Genomic DNA, 12772 nt, shown 5'->3' on the forward strand with positions numbered 1-12772 from the left:
AAAAGTATTGTTCTTTGGGATCAATTTAAGGACAATTTAATGACAATTTAATATCTCATTGCTCTAACTACAGCAAACAAATTTCTATAAATATTTTTTTCCTCATTTATATGCTGAAGTGGCATTTAAGATTGGGGCTCATGATTATTACAACTGGAATACACAGCAAACAGAAAAAGAAGAACAAAAGTAACACCGAGTCACCCAGTCACATTTTGTTCAGTAATAAAGAAGATTTTTTACTCGTGCAACTACATTTAACAAAACGTACCACTTATTTCATCTTCAGTATATTCTCATCTTTAGCATGTTTCTATACAATTCAGGATAACATGTCTTTCCCACAGCAGTAATTGTGACCTCACAATGGCATTAATCCATCTATGGACTGGCATAGGGATGGACGTACATCCTTCTCTAATGTCCTTTTTTTGCGGGGTCGTGAAACTAAAACGGGCCCAGATGTTTGTTGGGTGAGAGGGTGGGCCATTGCTTTGGCTGATGGCTTTTGGTCACAGGAAGTCTTAAGTGCTTTACACATCTTTCTTTTTAAGTTTATCTTCCTTCAGTATGGCCCTGTATGTGTACCTTGTTTCATCACCGGAGAGATCAACACTAGATCTCGTTTGAAAATTCCACATCCATCCATCTTTGGTTTTGGACTGTGGAATGCATAGTTGCACTGGTCAAGTCTGCAAATGAGTTCCATCCTGTTCTCATATTTACTCCTCTTTGGAGGATTTAGTCTTTCGAAGCTAAACCAACTCCAGAGAGTTTAAAAACGGCTGGAAGTTGGAGGAGGAGGTGGCGTAAACGCAAGAAAAAAAAAAAAGGGTCTTTGAATGATGCTTTCCTACAAAGTCTGACACAAAAGAATGTTGCATGTGTACCTTGTGCGCTCGCTGGATGCATCTCTCTTCTTTCTGGCATGCTGTTTAGGAGCAGCTGTCTGCTCACGTTCATCTCTCGCACACTCTAACCCTTCCTGTCTCGTCCCCAAGTCCCTATTTGCACATCTTTGGATTTTGGCTTCCTCACAGCCGCTGCGAAGGGTGGAGCTGTTTCAGCCCGCATCATTTCTTCAGTGTCTCTCTTCTTTCTGCACATTTCTCCACACTTTTCCTAAAAAGATTAAGTGCCTCTGCATAAAGGTCCTCAAGTTTGCTTTTTATTTCGGGAGGGGGTAAGAGGAAGGAAAGAATAGTTCAAAGAGGGCCCCCTTCATGCCCTCTTTCCGTCTTTACCTCCTCCCTGAAGCACTGCCTCTGCCATATGGAGAAGCAGTCAAGAGTTTTAATGGCCAATTCTACGAGGGAGGTTTAGTGGAGTCGTAGGCTCCCGCTGAGGAGGGGTTTCCGTTCTCCTGTTTGGGGGAGGCGCGGCAGGCGGGAGGGGGCACGCTGAATGGGGAGGAAGTGCTGCCGGTAGAAGGAGGACGGGTCTCGGCGGGCAGGGGGTCTCTGTCTGTGGGGCGCAGAACAGATGGCGGCAGCGGGAGGGCCAGCGGGAAGCTGGTCATGTAGAATATTCTGCCAATACGTCGCGCCACCTGAGGAAAGCAGCCACATGCCAGCGTTATTTCTCACACCATACACCCAACATGAAGTGCATAAGGATGTACAGTACCAGTGATACAAGATGATTGCGTTCATGTCTGCTCAGAATAATGAACGAAGAAATGTGATAACACATGAAGAAACAAGACAAAAAACTAGGCCTATCTATAGGTTTGTGGGGCCCTGGGCAAGATCATAAAACTAAAAATCAATAAAAATTACAAATATCTTCTGGTCGGAAGTTCTGATAAGTTCATTTATTATGGACCATCTTTGTAGCCCCCTTTGTAGCCCGCTCTTCTGGAGCAGTATGCACTCCTGCTCCTGAAGAGAAACTTTCCTGCAAATATTAGATCCATCCCTTTCCAACACACCGGATCAGAAGTTTTGAGTGATCCTGAAGACCTTGATTAGCTTGTACAAGTGTGTTTTATTAGGATTTGACCTAAACTCAGGAAGTTGGCCCTCCAGAAGCAGGATAGTACACCCTTGCTCTAAGTCCACTGCAATGCAGAGTTTAGCTCCAACCCTGATCAAAACAGTTGGGACAGAGTTACCCACCCTTTCCCTATTGTATATCTGTCCATTATTATTGCAGCATCTTGACATGGAGAGCTATCTTCCTGCAGAGTTTAGCTATAACCCCATTTAAATACCTGAATCAAGTAATCAAGGTCTCAAGAATACTTGAAGTTTTATTTAACAAAGTTCGGGAGGAGCGCAAGAGGAAGCCGGTATAGCCGTCTCTCACCTCTGTCCTGCGACAGTTTCACAGGATCCCTCCACCACCCCATCGCCTCACTCTTGGCTGGTTTCTATCCCAGTCAAGGAGGGGGAGTACTCTGGGTTCGGGCCAAATTCCGAGCTCTGAGCCCTCCCCCGGACAGAACGGCAAATACGCACAAATTACTATATTTGATTTCATGTACATGTAAACTTGTGAAATAATTACAGGCAGGTGTGTTGGAGTAAGGTCTGCATAAAACTCTGCAGGATGTTGGCCCTCCAGGAGCAGGATTTGACACCCCTGGTAAAGCAGGTCTTCTCTTTACCTGAGAGCGGATCTTGAGGGCAGGCCCCAGTTTCAATCCCATGTTGTTGAGCAAGTGGTCCTCAGTTAGCAGTGGCAGAGTCTCGCCATCAATGGCCTGCTCTCTGAAGACCTGAAATAGATGACCTAGCTTCAGCTGACGTTGATGAACATTGACCATTTCACTCAACATGCACACAATTCACGTGACTCATTCCACGGGGAAGCTCATGCATACTCGGCATCTGCAGTGAAATGTGGTGCGCTGTGGTCAAAGGTGGGGTTTTGTTGATGCGTTGAGCATGCGACAGATTGACATTCGGTGTGGTGAAATGTGTGAGACAGAGCTGTGAGTGAGAAAGATAAGAGCAGCGCAGAGCGGCCTTCTAACTTTTTAAAGAACACTCAAGAAACAACTAAATCAAGCTATTCTGGTCTAATGTTCTTGTCTACAAATTGCAGCACGTGGTCTTCCTTCTGTGCTGTACTGTATGTCTCCAGTAGCCCCTGTTAAAGGCAGGGGCAGGAGAGGAGGTATCCAACGCTCTGCTCCTGCTCTTGTCCTCACCTGTGTGTACTCCCCACAGCCTGCTAGGCTGCTGATGAAGCTGCACACCTCCTCCACACTCCACTTGCTGATGTCCTCGACTGCTCCCGCCTCTTCTCCGTCCACAAAAAGACCTCCCATTGCGCCTGTGAGCCCGCCGGGCCGAGAGGAAGCAGAAATCATTAGAGACAGAAGGCCCCCTGTCCCCTTACACACTCACTTGCACCTACACACCGCTCTGTTATTGACCCTGCCTATTACAGAGTTTAGTAAAGGTCAGCGACAGGGCCCCTTCCTGGGGGAGGTCTCTCAGCTGGAGCAGGTAATGCATTTCAGATGGCTGAGGTTGCTCTGCACTCATTCAGTAAGATGGGGAGAAACACTTAAGCTACTCGTCTTTAACTAGATATTAATGTGGGGTTAAACCTTGTATGCTTCGTTGTTATGTGGATAAGAATATTTCACCACATAATTCTATCATCACACCCTCAGTTATTCAAAATCCTTTTTTACTCTTTTTCATACAACAAAAGTGGATAATAATTGTGGCTGTCAAGCTCCAAAATTTACCAGTGAAAGTACATTTAAGTTCCTGACTTTTCATGGTATTCTATTTATTTTATTATTTTTCACCAGACAGCAGCATAGTGCCGGCCAAGATCCTACCCACATCTGGTACACGTGGATTCCACACGGCCTAGATGTGGGCCGGATCTGGGCCAACACTGTTGCTGTCTGGGTTGGATACACTTACATTTATAGAGACAAGAGAAACCTGCATATTATTGTAAATAATTAATTATGGCAGTAAGCAAAAACATAATTTAATTTTTTTTTTAAACTATTATTTTTTTCTCTCTCTGTCTCATCATAAGTAAGATGAGACTTGTTGCATGCTCAGTATTTGCTAGAATGCCTGTTGCCTGAGGTAGATTAGCTCAGCCTCTCTCTGAATTGGTCACTTCCTCATTAGGAGACTCATTTTCCATTAAAACTTGCTCTGGGCTTGCTTGCACTCTGGGCTCAATTTCTCAGTTTCTCTCTAACTGTCTTGCTCACTCTTTCTGTCTCTTTGAGGACAAGGAATACTATGTGAACTCCAGATTTTTATAGTTGAGGAGCAGGCATATGATGTCACTAACACTAGTGCTCTGTATGTTCGTTTTAAATGAGGAGTGCTTTGGAATTTGGAATATGGAAATGTATGTCTCCATGGCTACGTTCACACTGCAAGCCTTAGTGCTCAATTCCGATTTATTGCTCAGATCCGATTTTTTTGTATCGCTGTTCACATTGTTGTTTTAAATGTGGTCAATATCAGATTCCAGTCCGAACAGATCATGGTCCTGAACTAATCAGCATGCGCAAAAGAATGATAAAAAGACGTCACACAGCACACTGTCATACGGAAATAAACACGGAGAACATTAAAGTAAATGATTACTCGTTTATTTATAGTGTGATCTGCTGCAGAAGCCAGCGAATTTATGTGCAGGCAATATATAAAAAAGAAAATAATAATTTTTAAACATTTATGATGCGAGCCCTCGTGTTTTGCTTGAATGAGCTGTCACTGTAATACTTATGAGTTCTGACACATCACTGACTACCTTTCGCAACTATCTTGATAACTTCGGGTATGTAAAATCTTTGAAGTGACTCCCGTGAGCACAGACTTGTGACAAATGTTGCTCTAGAGTGACTTAAAAGTCAAATGAATTCCGATATGACTGTTCAGACTGTAGTCGCATTGCAAAACATCTGACCTGTATCGGATTTAGTACCTCATAAGGAAGTGGCAAAAATCGGAATTGAAAAAACCCCCATCTAACTCCATGGGGTTTGCACTGTTCACACTGTCATGAGGAAAAACAAATCAGAGTCACATGTGAGCAAAAAAAATCGGATTTGGGCCACATTTACCTGCAGTCTGAACGTAGCATAAGATACAATATCTCTCATTGAATGTGATTAGATTTTGTTATCTGAATTTTAAACAGCTGTGAACTCACCGGTGTGAAAGTAAGGGCTGGTGTATGGAAAGGTAAAGGGCAGCGTTTGTCCAGGCAAAGTGGTTAAGGGTGGGATTCCTGGTGGCAGGTATTTGGCCTCACTCTTGCTCAGTCCTGATGTGAAGAGGTGGTGGGTCGGTGACTCTTGGCCAATGGAGCTACAAGGGGCACTGAGCCGTCCTGACCCCTCCCCCAGCTCTTTCACTGTTTCGCTAGACTTGGTCACATCCTTGCCTTGACACGCCTCCGAACCGAGACTATGTCCGTCCACTTTGGAAAGCCTCTCAGGCCTATCTTCCCCAACCTCTGCATCAATCTCAGAGTCTTTCATGTCTTCATCTTGTCCCTCTGTTTCTCCATCCCGCGCACAACCCTCACTGAGCATCTCTTTAGTCTCAGACAAACCCCCTTGTTGGTCCCCTCGGAGTGGTCCTCCTTTCCTCACGCTCTTCCTGTTGCTGAGGTCTTTAGAGGAAGTGCCTACTGCTGCCCCCTGGTGGTTGAGGGAGAGTAATGGGGTGTTGTTGTGCCGCAAAACCAGCATGGCATTGCGGCGATTGAGCTCCTCTCGGAGTGGGTGGCCCTCTGGGATTTCGTGCAGGCTGCGCAAGGCAGGGTGTTCTGCAGGAAGCCCGGGATGCAGGCCCAGTGGGTCCGCCAGCAGTCGCTGCCTGTGGAGGTTCTCTAACTCCTTCTGTCTCAACAACTCAGCAGACATTTCCAACCTGGAGGAACATTCCAAAATCAGAAAGGCACACTGCAACATGGAAATGAACATTTCCTGAGAATAACTTACATAATATAAAATCCCCACAGTCTTTGTGTGCATCATCAATTAAATCTATCTTTTGGTATATTACAAACAAGTGCTCAAACATCAAGTAGTAGTTGATTGAGACATTTATCTGTGCATCTCTATAACATTACCTAGCAAGGTTCTGCTTACGAAGGATCTCCTGTTGACGAGCGAACATCTCTGCCTGAGCAGGCTGCAGGAAACCATAACCTACAGAACAACAGCAAGAGAACATCAATATTACAGGGGGAAGGGAAACATATTCATCCCATTGTACAGCTATCATTAAAAAATAAATAAGGTATACATCAGTTTGTATACAATATACATCGAGTGTTCAGATTATACACATTCAACATAGTGATATATACAGTGGACCCAAAATAAATGATGATAGACCTTTCATCTTTGAGGAATTTTTTTAATTACTTTTTTAACCAACTGATCTCAAGGTCATTTTAAGTGGATGTATGAAGTCAGTTCCACTTGTGTTATATTATTTTAAAATAAATGCTATTGTATATATAACTGTATATATAACCAATACCACATCAAAAAAACTCCCAGGTTAAATGAGTTCGGAGTAAATGTGAGTGTGTGTAACATCTGGCAGAGGTAATGCTCACCTGGGGCTTGGCAGAGGGCAGAAGGCATGCCCAGGAACGGGGGACGCAGGTGAGGCCCCAGAGCAATGTGAGGAGCATTCTGTGGGGACAGCAATGGAGGGTGCGATATGTCTCTGTGCACAAAAAAAAACACACCATCATTACCATCATCAGTCTTTCACAACCTGCTTGAAGTCAATATGAAACAACATTTATAACCCATTTTATATTACAGGATACATTTTTCATAGACGGGATATTCAAAAAGAAAAAATTTATGTACAAAATATAAACATAGATTATGATTATTATTATTATTATTTTTTTGGAATAACGTACACACATGAATCATTCTCAATAAGACTAAACCATGTATGAAGTAAATAGAGTCTGTCTTGGGGTCTGTAAATATGTCATGTTTGACTTCACGAAATTGGTACTTACACAATACATGCACTTTCTTAATTGTGTGGTGTTATGGTATTAAAACAGGTAGGCTTGCAACAGGTCGGTAGCTTGACTGTGTGGTGGTATGGTAATGATACAGGTTTATCAACAGTCTGGTTCAGCTGTACAGCATTATGGTAACGATACAGATTTCCAACAGTCTGTTATGGCTGTGTTTTGTTTTGGAAAGCTAACTATATAGATTTCCAAAAGTCTAATATGGCTGTGTGCCGTTGTGGTAATGATTTAGGTTTTTTTTAAGGAGTCTGGTACAGTTGTACGGTGCTATGGTAATGAACAGGTTGTCAACAATCTGTTACTTCTGTGTGGTGGTATCCTTACAATACAAGGTTTCCAAAGTCGAATACAATATAGCTGTGTGGTGTTATGGTAATGCTGCTTTCTATTCCATCGGTTATTTTTATCGCTCCCTCCGGTGCACACGAGCGACCGTAGCCCCTCATCAGTCCTGTCACACTGCGGACAGCAGCACTGTTTGTATCCTTGCCCCCCCACCCCACCACCACAACCTCCATCATCTCCTCGCTCTCGCTCCCTCCCTCTTGCTCTGCTGCGCTCTGTGGCCCTGCCACTCTGGTAATGAGGCCTGAATGCACAATAAGAGCATGTCATACTCCGACAGCTGGGGCGGCCCCCCAGCCTCGCCCGGGCTACAGGCTGAAGCACCCACTAATTAACACAGTTCTTTCTCTTCCACCCCAACACACACGCACACATCCCCCTCCTCTTCCTGTCTCCCTCCGCCGTATTCAACCAATAAAAAGATGGCGTGTCGCGTAGCCTCAATTAAATTTTTCTCCTTTTGTACAGGTGGAGAACACAGGCTGTTCATATACAATACAGCAGCCGCCTTTATAGAGCCCTGGCAGGGAAGAAGGAAAATGAGAGGAGGGGTAAGGAGAGAAAAGGAGTAGAGGAAAAATATGAAGAAGTGTACTAGTGGCGAGGTGTTGAAATCCAGGCAAATCCTGCGGTGTCTTTTTAAAGCTTTTTACTGCTCCTCTGCCAATGCAAGCCCCTCCATTTACTGCAACTCTTCACTGAGCCCCCCAACACACGCGCTCACACATGCATAGATATAAATGACACCCAACACACCAAAAGCAAGCAAAAGAACAGCGTGGTTGCTTTGTACTTGTGACTGAGCAACGCTTGCTCCAGGGGGAGAGAGACTGAGCAATGCAGTGCAACACAAACACATAAACATCCAAACAGAAGAGACGGAAAACAAAAAAAAAACATCTGAAATGAGGGAAGAAGTCATATTTTGCTATGCTCTACTTAGGTTTTACGCAATTTCTTAGCTAAACACCCCTAGCATGTCTTCCTTGAGCAAAAACAAAGAAGAAATCTAAAAAAACAGGTACAAGCGGAACAAGCATGTGTGTAAATTGAGGGGTTGAGGAAGGTGTGGAGAGACACAAAGGGGGGAAATCATCGATCGATTGGGCGGCTGTTGAAATGTTAATGCTAATCGTATAACCGCTTTCCGCCGGTGCCTCGCACTTCTGTGGCAGCTCCAATTAATCTGGAAGAAGGCAGCGCGTGACCTTGGGGCCGGGAGTCGGGCCGGCAGCCCAGCCATGCTTATGTAATTACACTGTGAAGTGTGTAATCACCTGGCCTAATCCCTCAGGCCTCACAATTAGCCCGGGCGGCGCTGGCCAGGCCTGCCAAACTCTGCGCCGCCCTGCGCGGCCCACAGATGAATAACGGTCAATTAAAGCTGCATGACTGGGGCCGCGAGGCGTCCGCTCGATAGTAATTAGCTGTAATCATGGGGAGACGTGCCCGGCAGACGTGCTTCTCCTTTTATAGGAAGCAATTTTGGAATGAGGCAAGCGTTAACCATTTCACTCTGGGTCTTTGGCCGACAGAAAAAGAAAAATGGGGTTGAAAGAGAACAAGAAAAAAACAGGGCGATATGTTGGAGGGCAGGGATTATGACTCTGTTTTAACATGTATTCTAACAAAATACTCGAAATGTAAAAATTTTAAAGCTGCATTTTGTATTTTGTGCTCCACTAGCTACACCAGACAAAATTGCAAAAATAATGAATATTTCCAAACAGGTTTTCCAGTTGGCATGTTAGTTTTCTCTGTGCTTTAAAGAGATATGAACATTGTGTCACACAAAAAGATATATAAAAAATGTATTTTCAATGTTTTTTTTAATCCATACAATGAAAGTAAGTGGGATCTAATTCCTTGACTTTAATTGTATGGACAAAAGCAACTGAAACATTCTTCAAAACATCTTCTTTTGTGTTTTACAGATTTTTTTTAAAAAAAGGTCAGGTTTAGAAAGACATGAGAGTAAATTATGATTATTTTCATTTTTGAGTGAACTATCCCTTTAAATAGAGATAAAAGTATTTCAACATTTAAAAAAAGTTGCACAAGGCAGCTTTAAAAATTTGTTACATTTATTGTTACACTGACTGCAGTTCAGTTTACAGGCTTAATTACCTCTACATCTTTTGAGGACTGCCTCCGTTCCTCCACCCTGCCCCATCTCTCCTTTTCTCTATCTGTCGATCTCTCTAGCTCTCTCGCAACCTAGCTAGCGGTAGGGCAAGTAGACGCCACTTGTGTTCGCTCATGTGTGACGACCTGTCAGAGTGGCAGCGGCGTCGCTCCCTGCCTGAAAGCAACGGCAGTGTGGAGTGGTGTGTGTGTGCGAGAGAGTGTGTGTGTGTGTGTGTGTGTGTGTGTGTGTGTGTGTGTGTGTGTGTGTGTGTGTGTGTGTGTGTGTGAAGGCAGAAGCAAAGCAACAAACTGGCCAGACGAGAAAAAGAGAGAGAGAGAGAGAAAAGTGGAGCAGAGCTGACAGGATGGCCCTTAATGAGAGGAGCGCGGGGGATTAGCCGCTCGCCACACCGTGCCCGCCTCGCCTTGACTCGAGGCGGGAACACATTTGCACAGGAAGCACATTAAAATGCATAAGGCTCTTGCTCACCCAACGCCCCCCACCCCAGACCACTGTCTGTTGCTTGTGCTGCCCCACATGCCAAACACATTAGGATTTGCCTTGCAGATTCCCTAAATGCAATCTGCCATTTAAACCCAGACAAATGGCCAGCCATGGCTGCAGGACTATTGATCTTGGTAATGATTTGTTTTTAACAATAGCCACTAATGGGCGTCAGATAATCAATTACGGAGAGTCGATAGAAAGGTGAGCTTGAGGAATGGCTTCCGGCGCACTGTTTTAGCCTGGCGGACTCTCTGTCGATACTTTAGAGGGGTTAGCAATGTCACACAATCTGTGCTAAAAGCTTGTAGCCCACCCAAACATACAGGCCAGTATTCTGTCATCATGTTTCCACCGTCATATTCACATATGACGTGGAGAACAAATGGAGAACTCTGGAAGACTGCACTGGTCACTCTTTAACATACAATTTTAATGAGACTGAAGCTTTAAAGCTTCGAATAGGACATAAAACCCACAATTAAGTATCCAAAAGTGTTTCTCCGTGAATTAATCATTCAGACTGATTTTTTTAATCAAATCAAATGATTCATTCTCATGAACTCTTAAGAACGTGCCAAGTCATATAGACCACTTTTATAATACGTTTATTGTGCGTTACATGATTTTTGAAGCTTGGAATCTTTGGTCCCGGTTCATTGTAACTGCATGGAAAAAAGAAAACAATTCCCCCTTATGTGTTCCGCAAAAGAAAGAAAGTTATATGTGTTTGTATCAACATGAGGGTGAGTAAATGACGACAGAATTGTCATTTTGGGTTATTTAACCCATAAATGTGCATTTTAACAGTTTTAACATTTTCTGAGCTCTAACTAAACAAAGGGTTAAAGAACCAATGAACAAAAAAATGAGTGTGTAGGAGCGAGAAAAAACACTTTCCTCCCTCCCTCCTTTCACCCACAACCTAGGAAGTGTGCAGGCCTCGTTAACATCAGCGGTCCTGTGTGGCTAATTACCGTGAGCTGGCGGAGCTGCGGCGGCTGGCTGGTCAAAGCTGCACGCTGAGCTCCTGACATGATGCTGCGCTGGGCCAGGAACCGAACAGAGTTCCCCCACCCACGCTGAGTGACCCCTCCCAATTCACTTCCTCCCTACCGCCTCGCCTCGCTGGCCCATTATCGATCCTCCAGCTTCCCGCGCCACATAAATAATCGACAAGCAATTACCTGCCTACTCCCGCTGCCTGGGCTTTGTTTGGAGGCGGAGGGGAGCGCCACGAGCACAGTGGCCTTGCTGAGATGAGGAGAGAGGGAGGAGGAGAGCAATTCGGTGTGTGTGTGTGTGTGGGGGGGGGGACATTGCTGGAAGGAGAACGGCGTGTGTTGTCCTAGCGACCCGTTCGGTCCTGAGCCCTATAAATGCCTCCTGACAAGATCAAATCGAACAGGGTTGCGAAGAGGTCATCGCAGAGATCATACCCACTGGCACATCCCATTAAGTGGATTTTCTATTCTTTCCGTGGCCTTAACGCCAACTTCCATTTTTCCCTCCCTTTTCCCTCTTCCGTTACTTTGGTGCATAATTTAATTTGTCCCTCTTTTCTCTTCGGCAGGCAGTCACCCACTCCAACATGCATGCAGTATTCATTAGAGTCGGATGTTGGCTTCATTATTAATGTAAAATATTCATGTTATTTTAAAGCTTAGCATTTTTTCCTGTATCCGTGTTCTTAAAGTGCGCCTCAGAGGTTTCCAGAGGGCATTTATCAACCAAACGCACACTCACATGCACATATACAGCTCATCCACTTGTACACGACAATATAGAGTCAAGAAAGCATATGTGTGGTTTCAGCCACTGTCCTAACCAGATGCCACTTACTAAAGTGATCTCTTTTGTGGAAAATCTAAGTTTTTCCTAAATGAGATGCCACCATGAGATAGGATATTTTGTTGGTAGAACAGTGAAATCTTATTAGCCCAAAACCTTTGCCACATAATTGTACAGTAAACATCAAATATCCTCCTATTAGTTGTGATAGTGATAGATTGCTTGTCGCATCTTGTCTGGTTTGGACGCCACGTCAGGCTGTAATATGTTTGCCCATCACAGACCAAGAGGTGGAGAGACAAAAGTGAAAGGCTGAAGATACATTTAGTCTAAAATCTAACAATTTAGATTAAAGTGTGCAGAAAAAGTGTGCAAAAGAGATAGTCCAGAAAGTATGATGTTGTGCATGTGTATTACCGCTCAGGGAACTGTGCGTCTCTGTGCTGGGGAAGGCCCTGTTTGCGCCGCTGGCTAGAGGAGCTGCCTGCAGAGGGGACGTGGGCTTCCATTCCTCCCGCGTTTCTAACGGCAGCCAAGGCTTCCTGACGCACACGCAGCAGCTCTGTGAATGGAATGAACAGACCAGTTAAATCGAGAAACTCGTCCGGTCTGTGTTGTCAGTGCCAAATCTGTCAGTCTAGCTCTGAACCAACACAGTAAGATTTAGTCCAAGAGTCCCAGAGCAGAATATGCTATATGCCACACAGGCAAGACTTCACACTCCTTCCTACAAATGAATCCTTTTAATCAGTTAAAGAAAAACACAGGTGATCTACTGCAGAGTCACTTCTTCACTGTTCAACATGGGGCTCCCAATGAATCGCTGAGCATTATGGGACAAATATGAGTGTAATTGCAGATGAAGCATATTGTTAATTATAATTATAATAAAATAATTGTCACCCATCATTAAAACCAATAAACCTTAAGAAAAATACAATGAGGACTGTCAATAGAATAAAATAAATTATTAATTAATCTCATGATTTCTGA

General features: G+C 44.2%; 1 protein-coding gene across 3 annotated transcripts in view; it reads right to left on the reverse strand.

Annotated features, from left to right (window-relative positions):
• Window positions 1-952: 952 nt before the first annotated feature.
• samd11 (sterile alpha motif domain containing 11) overlaps window positions 953-12772 on the reverse strand; it is a 58278-nt gene continuing 46458 nt past the window's right edge. For 2 of the 3 annotated variants that reach the window (XM_056268063.1, XM_056268065.1), the window contains exons 7-13: window positions 12197-12341; window positions 6568-6680; window positions 6073-6151; window positions 5146-5870; window positions 3155-3279; window positions 2609-2719; window positions 953-1549 (exon numbers count right to left, since the gene is read on the reverse strand). In XM_056268063.1, the coding sequence (XP_056124038.1) occupies window positions 1307-1549; window positions 2609-2719; window positions 3155-3279; window positions 5146-5870; window positions 6073-6151; window positions 6568-6680; window positions 12197-12341 (1541 nt within the window). In that variant the 3' untranslated portion in view covers window positions 953-1306. The remainder of the gene's footprint in view (window positions 1550-2608; window positions 2720-3154; window positions 3280-5145; window positions 5871-6072; window positions 6152-6567; window positions 6681-12196; window positions 12342-12772) is intronic. The other variant, XM_056268064.1, reaches the window with a different exon arrangement.

Source organism: Rhinichthys klamathensis, unplaced genomic scaffold (genome assembly GCF_029890125.1).
Source record: "Rhinichthys klamathensis goyatoka isolate OS25496 unplaced genomic scaffold, OSU_Roscu_1.1 h1tg000269l_1, whole genome shotgun sequence".
Taxonomy (NCBI): domain Eukaryota; kingdom Metazoa; phylum Chordata; class Actinopteri; order Cypriniformes; family Leuciscidae; genus Rhinichthys; species Rhinichthys klamathensis.